Here is a 21,901-nt window from a genome sequence, read left to right as displayed (position 1 = left end):
CATGAATGTTTGTAGCAGCATTATTCATAACAGCCAAAATGTGGAAACATCTAAAATGTCCATCAGCAGACAAATGGATGGACAAAATATAGTATATCCATATAAGGAATGTTATTTGGCCATAAAAGGAATGAAATACTGATGCATGCTACAACATGGATTAACCATACTCTGATTTCTCTTCAGATCTTCGCTTTTTACAACATGGATCAACCTTGAAAACATTATGCTAAGTAAAAGAAATCAGTCACCAAAACCCATATATTATATCAATTCCAGACTAGGGGAATCTATAAAGATAGAACATAGATTAGTGGTTGCTTGGAACTGGGAGTAGGGAAAATGGAAGAATAGAGAGGGGAGGCTAATAGATAAAGGATTAATGGTTTCTTCTTGAGGTGATAAAAATGTTCTAAAATGGACTCTAGTAATGGTTGCACATATCTGTGAATATTCTAAAAATCATTGAATTATATACTTTAAATGTACAATTCACTTTAAGTGTATAATTATACATTTATAACTATAGTATGGGAATTATATCTCAATAAAGCTGTTTAAAAATAGAAGTTCTTACATAGCATCGTCCCTGCATGTTCTAGCCTCTGGTGTCACTGCTCTGATGTGTTTGCTACCACATTAGAAGGTATTAAGCAGTCCAGAAAGTGACCTTTGAAAGAAGGAATTTAAATTGTGATACTGAAGAAAAAAGTTAACAAGCAAATAAAAAATCTTGACTCTTTTTGAAAGTAGTACTTGACTAAGAATTTACTTTCAATCTTCAGTATAATTTTCCCTGAAAAAGTATATATGTAAGTTATGAATATGTATCTCAATAAAGCCTTTCAATTTTCTCTTTTAAAATTTACATTATTTTTTATTACTCAAAACAACTCCTTCAAATTCCTCTCCCTAATTAAAATAAATTAATTATACAACTTCTGGAAAGTACTTTGGAAAACATCTTGTGTTACATTTTTATTCTGGCCAGTCACAGGATTTTCTTACTTTCTATTCATTATAAATTTGTTTTAATGTGTAAGGCAGTAGCAACATCTTCATCTTTTTTTAAGCTCACGCAATTGATATTACCATGACAAGTCACCAGTAGAAAAGTAAAATGGGTTAAATTCTCCTACTATTTTATTTAAAATACTTAGGTTTAATGCTTGGCTCTGCAGTTCAGATAACAGTGTAATCATTTTTAATGTTTTTATTCATAAAAGATATGAATTCTTATCCTGGCTAGGTGGCTCAATTGGTTGGAGTGTTGTCCTGTACACCAAAAGGTTGTGCATTTGATTCCTGGTCAGGGCACATACCTAGGTTTCAGGTTCCATCTCTGGTTGGGGCATATACTGAAGGCAACTGATCAGTTTTTCTCTGCTCTCTCTCTCTCTCTCTCTTTCTCTCTCTCATCAATTAAAAGACAAACAAACATGTCTTCAGGTGAGGATTAAAAAAAGATGAATTCTTGAAGTAAAGAGTGATTGCTTTAAGCTAGTATTTTTCCCATGAATAGATGAATTTTTTCTTTCCTATTTTATTTTTTTAAGTTAGACAAAAAATAAGCAAAATCTTTTTCTTTGTAGATATCAGTGAACGAAATCAAACAATTTTTATCACATATATTGGAACGAAGAAAATTGGTCAAAGTAATGAATAAAAGAGAAAATCTCTTAGAAAAAAAGAAGAGTCAACATAAATTAAGAATAAAAGGAATTCAAAATAAAGATCTCCCAAAAAGAAGTCAAAATTATTGTAAGTTGAATTCCCTTATTTTAGAGCTACCTTTTGAAAAATCTTAGGATATAGCAATAAATATTTATATACAGAAAAGCCTTAAATTTGGCAGTTTTTGACCCTCATTTTAGAATCAGAATTTGTACTGATGATAATAAGTAGCATTGATAATTAGAATTCATGGGGGGGAAATCTTCAAAATTATCTGGCTAAACCATTTATCAGCTATTCTGCTAATTGAAACACCTATACTTTGAAGAAAACCAAAATTAATGCAATGCCCCCTTTTTCCCCAGCTATCTGAAACTCTCTCGAGTAAAAGCATACCTGATTACTATGGATGCAAGAATGGTCTAGAAAATATAAACTATGTCTGCATAGATTCTGTGTATAGGAGTTAAATAATGCTCAATTATAAAGTTTAAGAGTTAATTTCAACATTTTTATTTAAGTCTGATGCATGAAAGAATTTTCTTTTCTAACAGATATGTTTGAATTTCTATTTTATTAACATCTTATTTAAGAGGGGTAAACTTTGACAGAAAAAGTTAAGATCAGTTTTAATGGCATAATATAAATTATATATACATATCTTTAACATTTTAAATCTAAATCATATACATTGAAACATGTCATCGGACCACTTTTTGACATAGAAACATGGCCTACCTTTTATTTAGCATAAGTCTACTGATTGGCATTTCTCTAGTATAAACTTCACTCAGATTGCATCATCTATAATTTCCCATCTCAGGTTTTTAATACAGTGAAGAACTAAAGACATTTATGGAGCAATCTGTGAGTAGAATCCTTGCAGATATGCAGATTTTCCTCCCACTCATTTATAGATGCTTCACCCACAATTAAATTGGCTAACTTTTAGTGGCTTTCTTTTATCAAGTTTTTTCATAGTATTTCAATTACTTTACACAGAAACACAATTTCCCTTTGCCCTTATATTTAATCAGTTTATATATTGTTTTATTAAATTCTATAATTATGATAAAATTACAACTGGTACAAACACATTTAGGAACAAGCACTCCTGATTTTTGGTAAGCAAGGGATGGGAACAGAAGTTCACACATGTACTAAAGAAAATCCCACTTGCTGCAAGCATTCGGTATCCTGTGAACCTCAGTAAGTTGGGTGGAAGAAATGAAAGCATTGATTAATTTGGCAAATAAGGTAGGTACAGGTTGTTTAAGAGAGCTTTTACTGTTTAAAGGAGTAAATAATGTCACCCTTCAAATGAGGTTTCTTTCCCTTATATGCAAGTGGTTATATTATGTCTAATACTAATAAATAATAAGCTAACTCTAATTGTGCATTTTCTATTTTATTCTAAGTGCTTTATCCAATTTAAGATAGGTTACTATTGTCTCCACTTTTTAAGATGTGAAACTTCAGCACAGAGAAATAAAATAATTGGCTTAGCATCACAAAACTAATGATTTAGTAGGGAAACTGTGATTTGAACTTGGATGATCTGGTGCCAACGTCCTCCAGCTCTTAGCCATTATGCCATATGCCTTTCACAAAACTAAGCTGACAATATGAAGAAAATTTAATCCCATTTATCTCAAAGGAGTTTGAGGTAAATATTGAACTTACACAATAAAAATGCTGTAATTTCCTAAGCACCAAATTTATTTTACGTTTTTAAGGGAAAATAAATAATGATAAATAATTGAAAACATTTTTATTTTAGAACTAATAGCTATAATGTATTCAATATTTGAATGATCAAACCTAAGACTAAAAAATGTCTTCCTATCCCCCAGACCTTTAGGGAGTGTACATGCATTCATTGCTCTGTATCTAAATCTTCTAAGGACGTTTGAAAAGCCCTGTCTTATAAGTCATAATATCCATTCATCAAGCTTTACATAAATTAGAAAATGTGTCCTTCTGACAGAAGTAGAAAAGTTATTACTGCTTGTTTTTTTTATGAAAAGATTTTATAAATTTTAAATCTTAATACTTTAAGAGTACTTTTCTCCAAAAGACCGGCTCACTGCTCAGTTGAAGATTTGGTTCTAGATATGATATAAAAATGTTGATGTGTGTGTTACTCAAAGTATCAGGTGGGTTTTGATAAGAAACAAATGGCATGTTTAAACTGAGTCATTTGAGAAAAGTTTAATAAAGAGATTATGTCTGAAGGTACAGACATAGAGGGAAAACACAAAGTATTCACCAGGTTGGAGCAGTAATGGCGTTACCACCCCTAGACCTGAAGGGTCACAGTGGGATTCTGAGAAGGAAAGCAAAGAGATATGTGGAGAGGGCTCTCTGACAGAACTATGACCTCAGGTCAAGGGACAAAGCCAGCCTGCCGCAACCCAAAACGAGAAGGAAGCCAGGGAATAAAACACTCCTACCTCATGCTCTTCCTACCCATCATCCCTCTTAATGGTGCTTTTCAGCCCAACCTAACCAAGAGCTGGGAGGAGAAAGGAGTCCATTGATGTAGTCCATGTGGGTTAGTGCCCCAGGGCACAGAACAGGGAGGAGTGGATCTAGAAAGGCAATCAGAAGAGACGTCTCAACACACCATGTTTTCCAGACAAAGACATTGGATGGCATGAACTATAAGGATGAAGGACTTTTAGTGGTATGGAATAGTAACATAGTTATTAAAAGTAAAATTTCAGAATTATAGGATTAATTAGGAAACATTGTAGGTCATCTAATCTAATGTCTTCTTTCATCAGGTATTCATGGCAGATGACAACCAGCTCCTACTTATATAGGTGTGACGTGTGACTAAGCTCACTACATCATACAAAACAGCTTATAACATTATTTAATATATCTCTTTCTTATGACGTTCTTAACTTAGATTAAAGCAAAATCACTTGCCAGCAGTGATCTTAAATAGTAGTCTGTGTTTGTATTAAATTATGCCATTTGAAATTAGACATAATCATCCTGTTATTGATTGCTCCACACAGAGTACAGTGGAACTATTTCCCTCCCTCACTGAACACTGTGGCTTGTGAGTATTGTTTCTAAGATCCTCCTGTTCATTGTTCTTGGCATCACTTATAGTGATGATGGATAATGAACTTATAGCAAATTGAAATATTTGCTCACCTAAAGTACTAAACCAGTGTATCAGTCAGGGCTCAAACAGAAACAAAGAACCAATAGGAGATATATGTTAAAATATTTATTGCAAGGCATTGGCTTATATAATGTGGAGGCTGGCATAAGATTTTACATTTATGTCTATTAATTTTGTTGTGTTCATTTCATACTGCTGTTCTAACATATTGATTACATTAATCAATTCATCAGCTATTCTTTTCTAGTTTTCTGTCATTCAAAATGTTGACAAGCATGCCTTCCAATCTTTTGCTCGAGTTCTTTTTAGAGAAGTTACCAAGACAGGGCCAAATTTAGAGCCTAGAATCTGTAGTAATCCACCATAAAATTTTAGAATTATATTTACCCACTAATCAACCAGATATAAATCTGCATGTAATGAGGCTGAGAACATAAAATTTTATTAACAAGAATGCCTTGTACAGTGACCACTGCCCTTGTTTTGGAAAATGGCTTAATACACATTGTGGATAGACTGTAGGCAAACACCACTTTCTGATCCCCCGCCTCTAACCCCACACAGAAGCCTGCTGTCAGCTGTTTCCAAGTATTCAGGAAATTGCACTGCAGAGCCAGAAAGAGAAATCTTGAAATTTTGTTTTTGCAAGAGTGAGAATAGAAGAAGAAACATGGAGAAAGGGGTGAAAGTCAGAAAGATGGTTATTGGCTGTGCCAATTTGAGAAACCAATAAAACGTCAACTGATATTTTAAACTTATTGATGCCTAATATAACCATTAGAGTTTTGTTGTTGTTGTTGTTGTTAGAGTTAATGATTTCATTCTGCTTTATAAAATCTTTGATAAAAATCAACATTCCTCATAAATGCTTTGTAAGAGTGAATATTTGGGGGGAACAACTTGAAGTGATATTGAGTTACACTATGTGTGGATATGGGACAACCCAGGATAAGTACCTATGGAATCAAGAGTTAAGAAAGTAGAGAAAGACATGGAGAAGTAACCTTCCCTAGAGGGAGTGTTTAAATTTGACAAGCTGTGGAATGAACCAGGAATATGGGCTAAACATGGTTGTTGGACTGGCTAAAACCATGCTAAATTCTATTTTCATTCAAAATTTTGTACAAAGGATATCATAAAAGATGGGGATATAAGTGTTCTGTATAAATGCTATTCCTCAGACTTACTTGTCTTTCAGAACTGAGATTTAACCTGACATTCTCTAAAAATTCTTCCTAATTCTTAGTGATCACATCTTAATTGAAGGCTTACAAACCATGTATAATAATCTACTCTAAAAATTAAAGAGATTGCCCTGCCCTATATGACCCAATTGGTTGGTGCATCATCGTGTACACCAAAAGGTTGCGGGTTCAATTGTGGTCAGGGCACATACCTCGGTTGCCATTTCCGTCCCCAGTTGGGGCACTTAAGGGAGACAACCATTTACTGATTCGTTCATATTCTCTCTCTCTCTCTCTCTCTCTCTCTCTCTCTCTCTCTTCTTTCCCCTTTCGCTAAAATCAATAAAAATATTCTTGGGTGAGGAATTTTTTTAAAGAAATTAAAGAGATTAACATCAAGCTGCTTCTTGACTATTAGTATGTTTCTCCACATCTTGAAAACAGATACACTATTTATCCATTTTCAGTTCTCTATCATTGGTACCTTAACCTAGAATTTCTCAAATATAACCAATAAAATTTTTACTCCCATTACCTCAAGGCAAGATCCGTGCCTGGCTTTGTATCTGTTACATAGTTAATATGAATAAATATTTGAATTAAATTGGGTTGAATTATTTCTATATAGAGCTAGAATGTAAACTCAGATCGTCTTACTCTGAGCTCACCATTCTCAGCAATATACTACAGTTTAGGTGCTATATAAAAATAACAAAGCCTGGCCAGTGTGGCACAGAGGCTGAGCACCAACCCATACACCAAGAGGTCACAGGTATCTCTCTCTCCCTCTCCTTTCCTCTATCTCTAAAAAATATATTTAATATATATATTAAATTAATAAATAAAAAAATCTTTGCACTGGTCGGTTTGGCTTAGCAGTTAGAGTATCGGCCCACAAACTGAGGAGTTATGGGTTCAATTCCGGTGAAGGGCACGTACCTCAGTTGCATTTCAGCCCTGGCTCTGGTCGAGGTCCTGTGGGAGGCAGCCAATCAATGTGTCTCACATCGATGTTTCTTTCTCTCTCTCCTTCTCCCATTCCATCTGAAAAATCATCCTTAGGTGAGGATTAAAAATATATAAATGAATAAATTAATTAATTAATAAATAAAACAAAGCCTTAAATTGTTAGATTGCATTTTAATAATTTTACAGTTGAACACAATGCTTTCACTTCCATTACATTTTTTAAAATGGCATGTTCGGGGGGATCAAAAAATGGCGGCGGAGTGAACAGAAGCTACACAGACCGTCTCCCAGAACCAAACTGGAATTACAACTATAACACAGACAAATTGACGGGACAAAGCAACAGAAAAGCAGCTTGCGAGGACCATATAATGAGGGACACTGACTCCATCCCAGTAGGCTTGCGAGGGCATGAGACGGGGGCTGGGAGCCCACGGTCAGCAGCTCGGCAGCGGCCTTAGCTGGGAGCGGCTCCACAGCGCAGAGCCGGGACAGAGGCTGAAATAGCCACAGCCACTCATCTTGGGCTCAGGCAGAGGGAGGGCAGACTGGTCTGGAACTGTGTGGGGACACTCGGGATTTGGAGGGCGCTCAGAGCTTCAGCTGAGTGGCAGGCACACAGGACGGTGGCCCTATTGCTCCTTCCCAGGGCTCTGAGGAGAGGCAGCAGCCCCTCCCTCGGAGATCCAACCCCACCCTGTGGGCCATTGAAGTGCTAATTGAGGCTCATTAACAACCAGCATCTGCCCCACCCTCCTGAAAGCCCCTTGTACTGAGCAACTGAGGGAGTTTTTCAATCAACTGAAAACCCAAAACTCATCAAGCAACCTCGACTGCTAGCCTCCAGGCAAAAAGTTAGAGGATAACAGTACCTTTCTTGGGCTGGCAACTTTAACCAGGAAAGTAAGGCTTGACAGTGGTGTTTAACGTGGGTCCTCCCTCACTCATCTAAACATAGGAGAGGAACCCACAAACAGCAGAACACCAACACCCACAAGGAAAACTAGACAGGCTCCAAAGCCCACAGTGATAGCCAAAATGGTGAAACACAGAAACAGAAGCCAAATGAAAGAGCAAGAGACCTCCACCAAAGATGAGATCAATGTGGAGCAATTAGGCATGTTAACAGAGCTAGAATTCAGAGCCATAATCTTCAGGAAGCTGAACAGCATGAGTAAGGACATAGAGACACTGAACATAAGCCAATTGGAAATTAAAAACCATCAAGAAGAGATAAAAAATGACATATCAGAAATGAAAAACACATTGGAAGGTTTAAAAAGCAGAGTAGAGGAAGCTGAGGACCAGATCAGTGAATTAGAAGACAGGGTAGAAAAAATCAACCAATCAGAAAAGCAAAAGGAAAAAACAATTAAAAAACAGGAAGACAGCTTAAGAGAACTATGGGACAACTGGAAACGTAATAATATTCGCATCATAGGAGTCCCCGAAGAAGAAGAAAAGGAGCAAGGGATAGAGAATATATTCAAAAAAATAGTGAAAGAAAACTTCCCTAATTTGGTGAAGGAAGAAGGCATTCAAGTTCAAGAAGCACAGAGAGTCCCAAGTAAGAAGAACCCAAACAGGCCCACACCAAGACACATAGTAATTAAAATGCCACAAATTAAAGACAAAGAGAGAATCCTAAAAGCAGCAAGAGATAAGCAACAGGTTACCTACACAGGAAACCCCATAAGGCTCTCAGCTGACTTCTAACAAGAAACACTATAGGCCAGAAGGGAATGGCATGAAGTAATCAAAGTCATGAAAAACAAGAATCTGAATCCAAGACTACTCTACCCAGCAAGGCTATCATTCAAAATAGAAGGTCAAATAAAGAGCTTCCCAGACAAAAAAAGGCTAAGGGAATACATTAGCACCAAACCAGCACTGCAAGAAATGTTGAAAGGACTGCTGTAATTAGCAGTAGAAATGGGAAGAAAAATAGAACCACACTAAACAAAAATGGCAATAAAAAAGTACATATCAATAATCACCATAAATGTAAATGGATTGAATGTTCCCATAAAGAGACACAGAGTAGCTGATTGGATAAGAAAGCATGACTCATCTATATGTTGTTTACAAGAGACCCACCTCTCAACAAAAGACTCACATAGGTTGAAAGTGAAAAAAGGGAAGAAAATTTACCAAGCAAATGGAAAGCAAAAAAAAGCTGGGGTAGCAATTCTCATATCTGATAAAATAGATTTCAAAATGAAGACCATAACTAGAGACAAAGAAGGCCAGTACATAATATTGAAAGGATCTATCCAACAGGAAGATATAACCTTGATAAACATATATGCACCCAATATAGGAGCACCAAAATATATTAAAAATCTTCTGGAGGACTTCCAAGGAGAAATTGACAACAATACAATCATAGCAGCGAACTTCAACACCCCGTTGACAGCACTGGATAGATGCTCTAGGCAAAAAATTAGCAAGGAAACAGAGACTCTAAATGAAGCACTAGACCAAATGGATTTAATAGATATCTACAGAGAATTACACCCCAAGGCTACAGAATACACATTCTTCTCAAGTGCACATGGGACATTCTCAAAGATAGACCACATGATAGGACACAAACTAAATCTCTACAAGTTCAAGAAGATTGAAATCATATCAAGCATCTTCTCAGATCACAATGGCAAACTAGAAATCAATTGCAACAAGAACATGCAAAGACATTCCAACACATGGAGACTAAATAGCATGTTATTAAACAATGAATGGGTCACCAAGGAGATCAAGGAAGAAATTAAAAACTTCTTGGAAACCAATGAAAATGAACACACAACAACACGATATCTATGGGATGCAGCAAAAGCAGTTCTGAGAGGGAAGTTCATAGCACTACAGGCCTACCTCAAAAAACAAGAAAAATTTCTAATTGATTGTCTAACCTCACAACTTAAAGAATTAGAAAGCAAACAAAAAGAAAACCCCAGAGCAAGTAGAAGGAAGGAAATAGTAAAGATCAGAGCAGAAATAAATGACATAGAGACCAAAAAAAAACAATTCAAAGGATCAATGAAACAAAGAGCTGTTTTTTTGAAAAGATAAACAAGATTGATGGACCCTTAGCTAGACTCACCAAGAAACAAAGAGAGAGGACCCAAATACACAAAATCAGAAATGAAAGAGGAGAAGTAACAACCAACACCACGGAAACACAAAGATCGTTAACAACTACAATGAACAACTATATGGCAACAAATTCGACAATCTAAGTGAAATGGACAAATTTCTAGAAACACACAGACTTCCAAAACTGGACCCGGAAGAGATAGAAAACTTGAACAGACCAATAACAACTAAGGAAATTGAAGAGGTAATCAAGACTCTCCCAGCAAACAAAAGCCCAGGCCCAGATGGCTTCACGGGGGAGTTTTACCGAACATTCAAAAAAGAACTAACACCCATTCTCCTCAAATTATTTCAAAAAATTCAAGAAGAAGGAAGACTTCCAAACACATTCTATGAGGCCAGCATAATTCTAATTCCAAAACCAGAAAAAGACACTATGAAGAAAGAAAACTACAGGCCAATATCCCTGATGAACATAGATGCCAAAATCCTGAACAAAATATTAGCAAATCGGATCCAGAAATACATCAAAAAAATTATTCACCAACCAAGTGGGATCCATTCCAGGGATGCAAGGCTGGTACAATATTCGCAAGTCAATAAACGTGATACACCACATAAACAAAATGAAGAATAAAAACCACCTGATCATATCAATAGATGCCGAAAAAGCATTTGACAAAATCCAGCATCCATTTCTGATAAAAACGCTCAGCAATGTAGGAATAGAGGGATCATATCTCGACATAATAAAGGCCATATATGAAAGACCTACAGCCAACATCATACTCAATGGACAGAAACTAAAAACATTTCCATTAAGAACAGGAACAAGACAGGGATGTCCACTTTCGCCACTCTTATTTAACATTGTACTGGAAGTCTTAACCACGGCAATCAGACATGAAGAAAAAATAAAAGGGATCCAAATTGGAAAAGAGGAAGTAAAACTGTCATTATTTGCAGATGACATGATATTATACATAGAAAACCCTAGCCCTGGCTAGTTTGGCTCAGAGGTTGGAGCATCGGCCTGCAGACCAGAGAGTCCTGGGTTCGGTTCCCGCCTGGGGCACGTACCAAAAAAAAAAAAAAAGAAGAAAACCCTAAAGACTCCATCAAAAATCTACTAGACTTAATAAATGAATTTGGCAATGTAGTAGGATACAAAATTAATGTCAAGAAATCGACGGCATTCTTGTACACCAATGATGAAGTCACAGAAAGGGAAACTGAAAAAACAATCCCATTTACCATCGCGCCAAAAAAATTAAGATACCTAGGAATAAACTTAACCAAAGAAGTAAAGGACCTATTTGCAGAAAACTACAGGTCATTGAAAAAAGAAATAGTGGAAGATATAAAAAAGTGGAAGCACATACCCTGTTCATGGATTGGAAGAATTAACATCATTAAAAGGTCCATACTACCCAAAGCAATCTATAGATTCAGTGCAATCCCCATCAAAATACCAACGACATATTTCATAGAACTAGAACAAATACTTCAAAAGTTCATATGGAACCAAAAGAGACCTCGAATAGCCACAGCAATCTTGAAAAAGAAGAACAAAGTAGGTGGGATCACAATACCAGATATCAGGTTATACTACAAAGCGACTGTTCAAAACAGTCTGGTACTGGCACAAGAACAGGCATATAGACCAGTGGAACAGAACTGAAAACCCAGAAATGGACCCAAAGCAATACACTCAATTAATATTTGACAAAGGTGTCAAGAGCATACAGTGGAGTAAAGACAGCCTCTTTAATAAATGGTGTTGGGAAAATTGGACAGCTACATGCAAAAAAAATGAAAGTAGACCATCAACTTACACCATACACAAAAATAAACTCAAAATGGATAAAAGACTTAAATGTCACCCATGAATCCATAAAAATTCTAGAAGAAAATGTAGGCAACAAAATTGCGGACATCATAGGGAGCAGAATTTTCACTGATATATCACCTAAGGCAACAGAAACAAAGGAAAAAATGAACACATGGGACTACATCAAACTAAAAAGCTTCTGCACAGCAATAGAAACAATCATCAAAATGGAAAGGCAACCCACTGTATGGGAAAACATCATTGCCAATGATACATCAGATAAAAGGTTAATTTCCAATATATATAGAGTACTCATACAACTCCACAAAAGGAAGACAAAAACCCCAATTTAAAAATGGGCAGAGGAGCTGAATAGACACCTCTCCAAACAGGACATACAAATGGCCAAGAGACATATGAAGAAATGCTCAACATCACTAATCATCAGAGAGATGCAAATTAAAACAACAATGAGGTATCACCTCACACCTGTCAGAATGGCCGCCATCAACAAATCATCAAACAACAAGTGTTGGCGAGGGTGTGGAGAAAACGGGACTCTAATACACTGCTGGTGGGAATGCAGACTGGTCCAGCCGGTATGGAAAACAATATGGTGTTACCTCAAAAAATTAAAAATTGAACTTCCATTTGCCCCAGTGATCCCACTGCTGGGAATATACCCTAAGAAGCCTGAAACACCAATCAGGAAGAATATATGTACCCCCATGTTCATAGCAGCACTATTTACAATAGCTAAGATCTGGAAACAGCCCAAGTGTCCATCAGTAGAGGAATGGATAAAAAGCTGTGGTACATATATACACAATGGAATACTATGCAGTGGTATGAAAGAAAGATCTCTTATCCTTTGAGACGACATGGAGGGACCTGGAAAGTATTATCCTAAGTGAAAGAAGCCAAGCAGAAAAAGACAAATACCACATGATCTCACTTATATACGGAATATAATGAACATAACAGTCTGAGGAATACAGTAGACCCAGACACATGGAAGTAGGGCACAGACTGACATCCCTCAGAAGAGGGGGTGGGGGGGGTGGGAAGAGATAAACCACAGAACTTATATGCATGTATGCATGACCAATGGACATGGACATCTTAGCCGGGGATGGGGCAGGGGTGGGGTGGGGAAGGAGGTTCCAATGGGGTAAAAAAGGTAAAATATCTGTAACAAAAAAATAAATAAAATGGCATGTTCACTTTCCCTCAGGGTATCTTATCACTATAACTTCAACAACTAATTCTTTATGAATCAGAATTGAGTCTAATAGGGTAATTATATTTATTAAATTCTTCATAAGAGAAATCAATAAATAATCATCTAGTGGAAACAATGGAGCCTATTCCTATAGGCCACTGAATCAGTACCTTCTACATCCATCCTGACAAGGTCCTTCCTGGCATTTCTTGGATTTTACCACTATTAATTTTGGAGATAACATCACTATGCTCTTGATTGGAGGGTGCTATCATAGAATATTTGGTTAAACCAGTATTGATATTCTTTTTCTTGTTTCTGGGGTCTATGACAAGCCAGGCTAAATTGATCACTTGTTTTCCACTTGATTGACTTGGAATGTATGTGGAAGAAATTGTGCAGTGCTATTCAGATCCTCTCTTCAGTGAAGGGCTTGGTGCCCAGGTGCTGGCACTGCTGTTTCCAGATAGCCTTCAGCACAGGCCCTTCAGGGACTGTCTCAGGTGCAGAGTACTGCATAGCCAAGGTTATGACTTTTCTCTGGGGCAGCCTACTTCCCATAACTAGTCAATCCAGGAGCATAAAGGCTTGACCATCTCAGCCTAACTCGGGGTGAGTTAGAAAAGCCATTTTAGCTCTAGAGTACCCTGTGTGGTCAGGGGAGGGTTTAATTGGGCCTGAATCAACAGCTTCTCCCTCTGCACAATCCGTCTTCTTCCCCAAGTGTTGTTCTCAAGGATACTTTTTAATAACACCATGAACTCATAGAGTCTGCTTACCAGGAAACCCAGTGTGCATACCATTTAACACCTTTCCTATTAGTAAAAGGTTTTCTTTAAATCAACACAAGTTTTATGTAAGTTAGTTGTTTTTAAAAGAAAATTACTAAAGATATCCCATTCTAGCAAAATAGTGGGCTAGTCCAATATGAAAATCCTGATGCTACAATATCTAAAAATGATGCCAAAAGTACACCAAAACTTTTATTTTTTATTTTTTAATAAAGAGCTGGGCTCACAAGAAAATCCTCATGTGCTAGAAATGATTAAAAATAAGCATGTAAGTTGATGTTTTGGCAAGCTATGATCAGAAATGGTAATGGGCCCTGGCCAGTATGACTTAGTTGGTTGAAGCATATTCCTGAACACTGAAAGGTCGTAGGTTTAATTCCCGATCAGGACACATACCTAGGTTGTAGGTTTGATTTCTGGTTGGGATGCAGACAGGAAGCAACTAACTGATTAGTGTTTCTTTCTTACTTAGATCTCTTTCTCCCTCCCTCTCTCTTTCTCTCTCTCTCAAAACAATAAAAACGTATCCTTGGGTCAGGATATAAAAAAAGAACTGGTAATCAATAATCCTTAGATTTAAAATCCCAGGCTGGGAAAGTTAAAATGACATCAGGAGATTTGAGAATGGAATTGGAGTTATGAGCTCTGAATAAAGCTAGGAGTCTCACAGAGCTATACATGCATTGAAAGGGGAGATTAGGAGAATCAATCACCCACCCACCCACCATTATAGACAGATACCAAGGAAGTTCTTTCTCCACTTTGGTTCACAAGGAAAAACATCGTCCTGTACAATATTTGCAAATCAATAAATGTGATACACCACATAAACAAAATGAAAGATAAAAATCATATGATCATATCAATAGATGCTGAAAAAGCGTTTGACAAAATCCAGCACCCATTTCTGATAAAAATGCTCAGCAATGTGGGAATAGAGGAATCATATCTCAACACAATAAAGGCCATATATGAAAAATCTACAGTCAACATCATACTCAATGGGCAAAAACTAAAAACATTTTCCTTAAGAATAGGAACAAGACAAGGATGCTCGCTTTTGCCACTCTTATTTAACACAATACTGGAAGTCTTAGCCACAGCAATTAGACATGAAGAAAAAATAAAAGAAATTGAAGTTGGAAAGGAGGAAGTGAAACTGTCATTATTTGCAGATGACATGTATTGTACATAGAAACCCTAATGACTCCATCAAAAATCTACTAGATTTAATAAACAAATTTGGTAAGGTAGCAGAATACAAAACTAACATCAAGAAATCAACAGCATTCTTATATACCAATAATGAACTCACAGAAACAGAAACTAAAAAAACAAACAAACAAACAAAAAATACCATTTACTACTGCAGCAAAAAAAAAAAAAAAAAAAAAAATTAAGATACTTAGGAATAAACTTAACCAAAGAAGTAAAGGACCTATTTGCAGAAAACTATAGTACATTGAAAAAACAAATAGAGGAAGATATAGAAAAGAGGAAACAACTTGTTCATAGATTGGAAGAATTAATGTCATTAAAATGTCCATACTACCCAAAGCAATCTATAGATTCAATGCAATCTCATCAAAAAAAGTTCATATGGAATCAAAAAAGACCCAGAATTCCAGAGCAATCTTGAAAAAGAAGGACAAAATAGGTGGGATTACAATACCAGATATTAGGTTATATTACAAAGCCATTGTAATCAAAACAGCCTGGTACTGGCACAAGAACAGGCATATAGATCAATGGAACAGAATAGAGAACCCAGAAATTGACCCAAGACATTATGTTCAATTAATATTTGACAAAGGTGGCAAAAGCATACAGTAAAGTAAAGATAGCCTCTTTAATAAATGGTGTTGGGAAAATTAGATCACTAACATGCAAAAAAATGAAACTAGACCACCAACTTACACCATGTACAAGAATAAACTCAAAATGGATAACAGACTTAATTGTGACCCAGGAATCCATAAAAATCCTAGAAGAAAATATAGGCAACAAAATTTTAGACATCGTACATAGCAGAATTTTTACTGATTCATCACCTAAGGCAACAGAAACAAAGGAAAAATGAACACATGGGACTACATGAAACTCAAAAGTTTCTGCACAGCAAAAGAAACAACCATCAAAATGGAAAGGGAACCCACTTTATGGGAGAGCATAATGGCCAATGATACATCAGATAAGAAGTTAATTTCCAAAATATATAGAATGCTCAAACAACTAAACAAAAGGACGACAAAGAACCTAATTTAAAAATGGGCAGAGGACCTAAATAGACACCTTTCCAATAAGGACATAGAAATGGCCAAGAGACATATAAAGAAATGCTCAACATCACTAATCAGCAGAGAGATGCAAATTAAAACAACTAGGAGGTATCACCTCACACCTGCCAGAATGGCTGCCATCAACAAATCATCAAACAACAAATGCTGGCAAGGGTGTGGACAAAAGGGACTCTAGTACACTGCTGGTGGAAATGCAGGCTGCTGCAGCCACTATGAAAACAATATGGAGTTATCTCAAAAAATTAAAAATTGAACTTCCATTTGACCCAGTGATCCCACTTCTAGGAATATACCCTAAGAAGCCTCAAACACCAATCAGAAAGAATATATGTACCCCTGTGTTCATAGCAGCACTATTTACAATCACTAAGATCTGGAAACAGCTCAAGTGTTCATCGATAGATGAGTGGATAAAAAAATTGTGGTACATACATACAAAGGAATACTATGCAGCTATAAGAAAGATCTCCTATCCTTTGAGACAACATGGGGGACCTTGAGAGTATTATGCTAAGTGAAATAAGCCAGGCAGAGGAAGACAAATACCCCTTGATCTCACTTATTTGTGGAATGTAATGAACAAGGTGGGCTGATGCAAGAAATAGACCCAGAGAAATAGAAAGGAGTATGGTTCACACTGACAGACCTCAAAGGAAGGGAGCAGGAGGATGGATGAGATGAACCAAAGAACTTATATGCATGTAAAGTCGGCCCATTTATCCTAGTTAATCAGTTCCAGACTCTACCGCAATACATGAATTTCCATGATGTATTTTTCAAATACAAAAACTGCGATAGAATGAAGCCTCAAGAGTAGAAGCATGAAGTGGTGAGGGATGACTGTATGCATAACCAATGGACATAGACAACAGTGCTGAGGGGTGGGAGAGTGGGATGGGGAGAAGGATGTCTGGGGGTTGGGGGGAGCAGAAACATATATAACAAAAATAAATTGATAAAAAATGGGAAAAAAAACATCTTCCTGGAAAACCCTACAACACAGCTCTGCATCTCATACAGATTTGAATTTATGCCACCTGATACTTTTAGTGAACATTTCAAGCCAATATGTTAACATAAAATTTTCTTTTAATCAGTGAAATATTAAGTCTGGAAACCTGGCAGAAGCAACACAAAACCACTTTAGAGAAGCATTTCCAAAGTCCCTCTATTTTAAAAAGCCTTGTTGGAGATGAGCTAATAAGAAAAGATTATAAAATACCCCAGTTAAAACAAAATGTACTCAGTGCAAGTCAATTTGCACATACATGCAACACATACACATGCACACACAATACAAAGCATACACCACAAGTTTTGATATAGTAGAACAACAATGTGAAAAAAAATCTATGGAATAAATATATTTTAAGATGGTTGAGAAACTATAAGAAGAGGATTCCAAAATGGCGGCAGAGTGAATGGAAGCTACACAGGTCATCTCCCAGGACCAAACCGGAATTACAACGAAAATAAAGACAAATTATCAGGAAAAGGCAACAGAAAAGCAGCTTCGAGAACCACATAACCAGGGACACTAACTCAATACTGGTAGGCTTGCAGAGACACGAGAGGGAGGCTGGGAGCCCATGGTCGGCAGAGGACTTAGCTGTGAGCAGCAGCCTTAGCTGTGAGGAGTGGCCTTGGCTGTGAGCAGCGGCCTTGGATGTGAGCAGCGCCCTTGGGTTAAACTCCCAGGTAGCACCACAGTGCAGAGCCGAGACAGAGGCTAAAACAGTCACAGCCACTTAAGTTGGGCTCCGGCAGAAGGAGGGCAGACTGGACTGAAACTGTGTGGGGACACGGGATTTGGAGGGCGCTCAGAGCTTTAGCTGAGTTGCAGCCACACATGACTGTGGTCATCTTACTACTTACCAGGGCTCTGGGGAGAGGCAGCGGCCACTCCCTTGAAGATTCAACCCCACCCGTGGCCATTGAAATGCTAATTGAGGCCCACTAACAACCAACATCTGCTCCACCCTCGGGAAATCCTCTTATGCTGAACACCTGAGGGAGTTTTTCACTCAACTGAGAAGCCAAGGTTCTTCAGGTAACCACTACTGATAGCCTCCAGGCAAAAAGCTAGAGGATAACTGTACCATCCCTGGGCTAGCAACTTTGACCAGGAAAGTAAGACTTGACAGTGGTGTGTAACATGGGTCCTCCATGGCTCATCCAAACCCAGAGAGGGAGCCACAAACAGGAGAATATCAACACCCACAGGGAAAATTTGGCAGGCTCCAAAGCCCACTGTGATAGCCAACATGGTGAAACACAGAAACAAAAGCCAAATGAAAGAACAAGAGACCTCTACTGAAGATGAAATAAATGAGGTGCAGTTAAGCAAGTTAACAGAACTAGAATTCAGAGCCATGATCTTGAGGAAGTTCAACTGCATGTGTAAGGACATGAGCACCATGAGTAAAGACATGGAAATGTTGAAAATCAACCAGTGGGAAATTAAAAACCACCAAGAAGAAATAAAGAATGACATATCAGAAATAAAGAACACATTGGAAGGTATAATAGCAGAGTAGAGGAAGCTGAGGACTGGATCAGTGAATTAGAAGATAGGGTAGAGAAAAATCAACCAATCAGAAAACAAAAAGGAAAAAAACAATGAAAAAACATCAAGAGAACTGTGGGACAACTGGAAACGTAATAACATTCGCACCATAGGAGTCCTTGAACAGGAAGAAAATGAACAAGGATTAGAGAATATATTTGAAGAAATAGTGACAGAAAACTTTGCTAATTTGGTGAAGGAAGAAGGCCTTCAAGTTCAAGAAGCACAGAGGGCCCCAAGTAAGAAGAACCCAAACAGGCCCGCAGCAAGACACATAGTAATCAGAATGCCAAAAATTAAAGACAAAGAGAGAATCCTAAAAGCAGCAAGAGATAAGCAACAGGTTACCTACAAAAGAAACCTCATAAGGCTGTCAGCTGACTTCTCAACAGAAATTCTACAGGCAAGAAGGGAATGGCAAGAGATAATCAAGGTCATGGAAAACAAGGATCTGAATCCAAGACTACTCTACCCAGCAAGGCTATCATTCAAAATAAAAGGTCAAATAAAGAGCTTCCCAGACAAAAAAGGCTAAGGGAATATATTAGCACCAAACCAGCACTACAAGAAATGTTACAAGAACTGCTATAATTAGCAGGAGAATTAGGAAGAAAAATATAACCACACTAAACAAAAATGGCAATAAATAAATACATATCAATAATCACCTTAAATGTAAATGGATTGAATGCTCCGATAAAATGACTCGGAGTAGCTGATTGGATAAGAAAGCATGATTCATCTATATGTTGTTTACAAGAGACCCACCTCACAACAAAAGACTCACATAGGTTGAAAGTGAAGGGGTGGAAAAAATCTTCCAAGCAAACGGAAAGGAAAAAAAAGCTGAGGTAGCAATACTCATATCGAATAAAATATATTTCAAAATGAAGACCATAACTAGAGACAAAGAAGGCCACTACATAATATTGAAAAGATCTATCCAACAAGATGATATAACCTTGATAAACATATATGCACCCAATATAGGAGCACCAAAATATATTAAAAATCTTCTGAAAGACTTCAAAGGAGAAATCGATAGCAATACAATCATAGAAGGGGACTTCAACACCCCACTGACATCACTGGATAGATCCTCTAGACAAAAAATTAGCAAGGAAAAAGAGACTCTAAATGAACCACTAGACCCAATGGATTTAATAGATCTCTACAGAGAATTATACCCCAAAACTACAGAATTGACATTCTTCTCAAGTGCACATGGCACATTCTCAAAGATAGACCACATGTTAGGACAGAAACTAAATCTCTATAAGTTAAAGAAGACTGAAATCATATCAAGCATCTTCTCAGATCACAATGGCATGAAACTAGAAATCAATTGCAACAAGAATATGCAAAGACTTTCAATTGCAACAAGAATATGCAAAATCAATTGCAACAAGAATATGGAAGCTAAATACCATGTTATTAAACAACGAATGGGTCAATGAGGAGATCAAGGAAGAAACTGAAAACTTCCTGGAATCCAATGAAAATGAACACACAACAACACAAAACCTCTGGGATACAACAAAAGCAGTTCTGAGAGGGAAGTTCATAGAACTGCAGGCCTACCTCAAGAAGCAAGAAAAATCTCTAATAGACTACCTAACATCACAACTTAAGGAACTAGAAAGCAAACAAAGAGAAAACCCTAGAGCAAGTAGAAGGAAGGAAATAGTAAAGATCAGAGCAGAAATAAATGACATATAAACCAAAAAAAAAAAAAAAAAAAACAATTCAAAGGATCAACGAAACAAAGAGCTGATTTTTCGAAAAGATAAACAAGATTGATGGGCCCTTAGCTAGACTCACCAAGAAACACAGAGAGAGAACCCAAATACACAAAATCAGAAATGAAACAAAAGAAGTAACAACTGATACCACAGAAATACAGAAGGAGTTAACAACTACAATGAAAAATGATATGGCAACAAATTCGACAATCTAAGTAAAATGGACAAATTTCTAGAAACACAGAGTCTCCCAAAACTGCATCAGGAAGAGATAGAAGACTTGAACAGACCAATAACAACAGAAGAAATTGAACATGTAATCAATACTCTCTCTGCAAACAAAAGCCCAGGCCCAGATGGCTTCACAGGGGAGATGTAAGGAACATTCAAAAAAGAACTAACACCCATTCTCCTCAAACTATTTCAAAAAATTCCGGAAGAAGGAAGACTTCCAAACTCGTTTTATGAGGCCAGCATAATTCTAATTTCAAAACCAGAAAAAGACACTACAAAGAAAGGAAACTACAGGCCAATATTCCTGATGAATATGAAAGCAAAACTCCTGAACAAAATACAAGGAAATCGGATCCAGCAGCACAGCAAAAAAATTATTGACCATGACCAAGTGGGTTTCATCCCAGGGATGTAAGGATGGTACAATATTTGCACATCGATAAAAGTGATACACCTCATAAACAAAATGAAGAACAAAAACCACATGATCATATCAATAGATGCCGAAAAACCCTTCGACAAAATCCAGCATCCATTTCTTATAAAATGCTCAGCAGTGTGGGAATAGAGGGATCATATCTAGACATAATAAAGGCCATATATGAAAGACTTACAGTCAATATCATACTTAATGGGCAAAAACTAAAAGCATTTCCCTTCAGAACAGGAACAAGACAGGGATGCCCACCTTTGCCACTCTTATTTAAGTACTGGAAATCTTAGCCACAGCAATCACACAGGAAGAAAAAATAAAAGGGATCCAAATTGGAAAGGAGGAAGTGAAACTGGCATTATTCACAGATGACATGATACTATACACAGAAAACCCCAAAGACTCCATCAAAAATTTACTAGATTTAATAAATGAATTTGGCAAAGTAGCAGGATACAAATTTAACATCAAGAAATCGATGGCATTCTTATACACCAATGATGAACTCAGAGAAAAAGAAACTAAGAAAACATCCCTATTTACCATTGCGGCAAAAAAAATTAAGATACCTAAGAATAAACTTAACCAAAGAAATAAAGGGCCTATTCACAGAAAACTACAGGTCATTGAAAAAAAAAAAAAATAGAAGATATAAAAAAGTGGAAGCACACACCTTGTTCATGGACTAGAAGAATTAACATCATCAAAATGTCTATACCA

General features: G+C 36.9%; 1 protein-coding gene across 1 annotated transcript in view; it reads left to right on the top strand.

Moving 5' to 3' along the window:
* SEL1L2 (SEL1L2 adaptor subunit of ERAD E3 ligase) overlaps positions 1-21,901 on the top strand; it is a 160,104-nt gene that overhangs the window by 46,699 nt on the left and 91,504 nt on the right. The window contains exon 2 of the mRNA XM_036244828.1: positions 1,593-1,761. Coding sequence (XP_036100721.1) covers positions 1,593-1,761 — 169 coding nt within the window. The remainder of the gene's footprint in view (positions 1-1,592; positions 1,762-21,901) is intronic.

The sequence above is a fragment of the Molossus molossus genome, unplaced genomic scaffold (assembly GCF_014108415.1).
Source record: "Molossus molossus isolate mMolMol1 unplaced genomic scaffold, mMolMol1.p scaffold_m16_p_6, whole genome shotgun sequence".
In the NCBI taxonomy this organism is placed as follows: Eukaryota; Metazoa; Chordata; class Mammalia; order Chiroptera; family Molossidae; genus Molossus; species Molossus molossus.
Note: the sequence above shows the minus strand (reverse complement) of the source record. Positions and strands in the feature narration are given on the sequence as shown.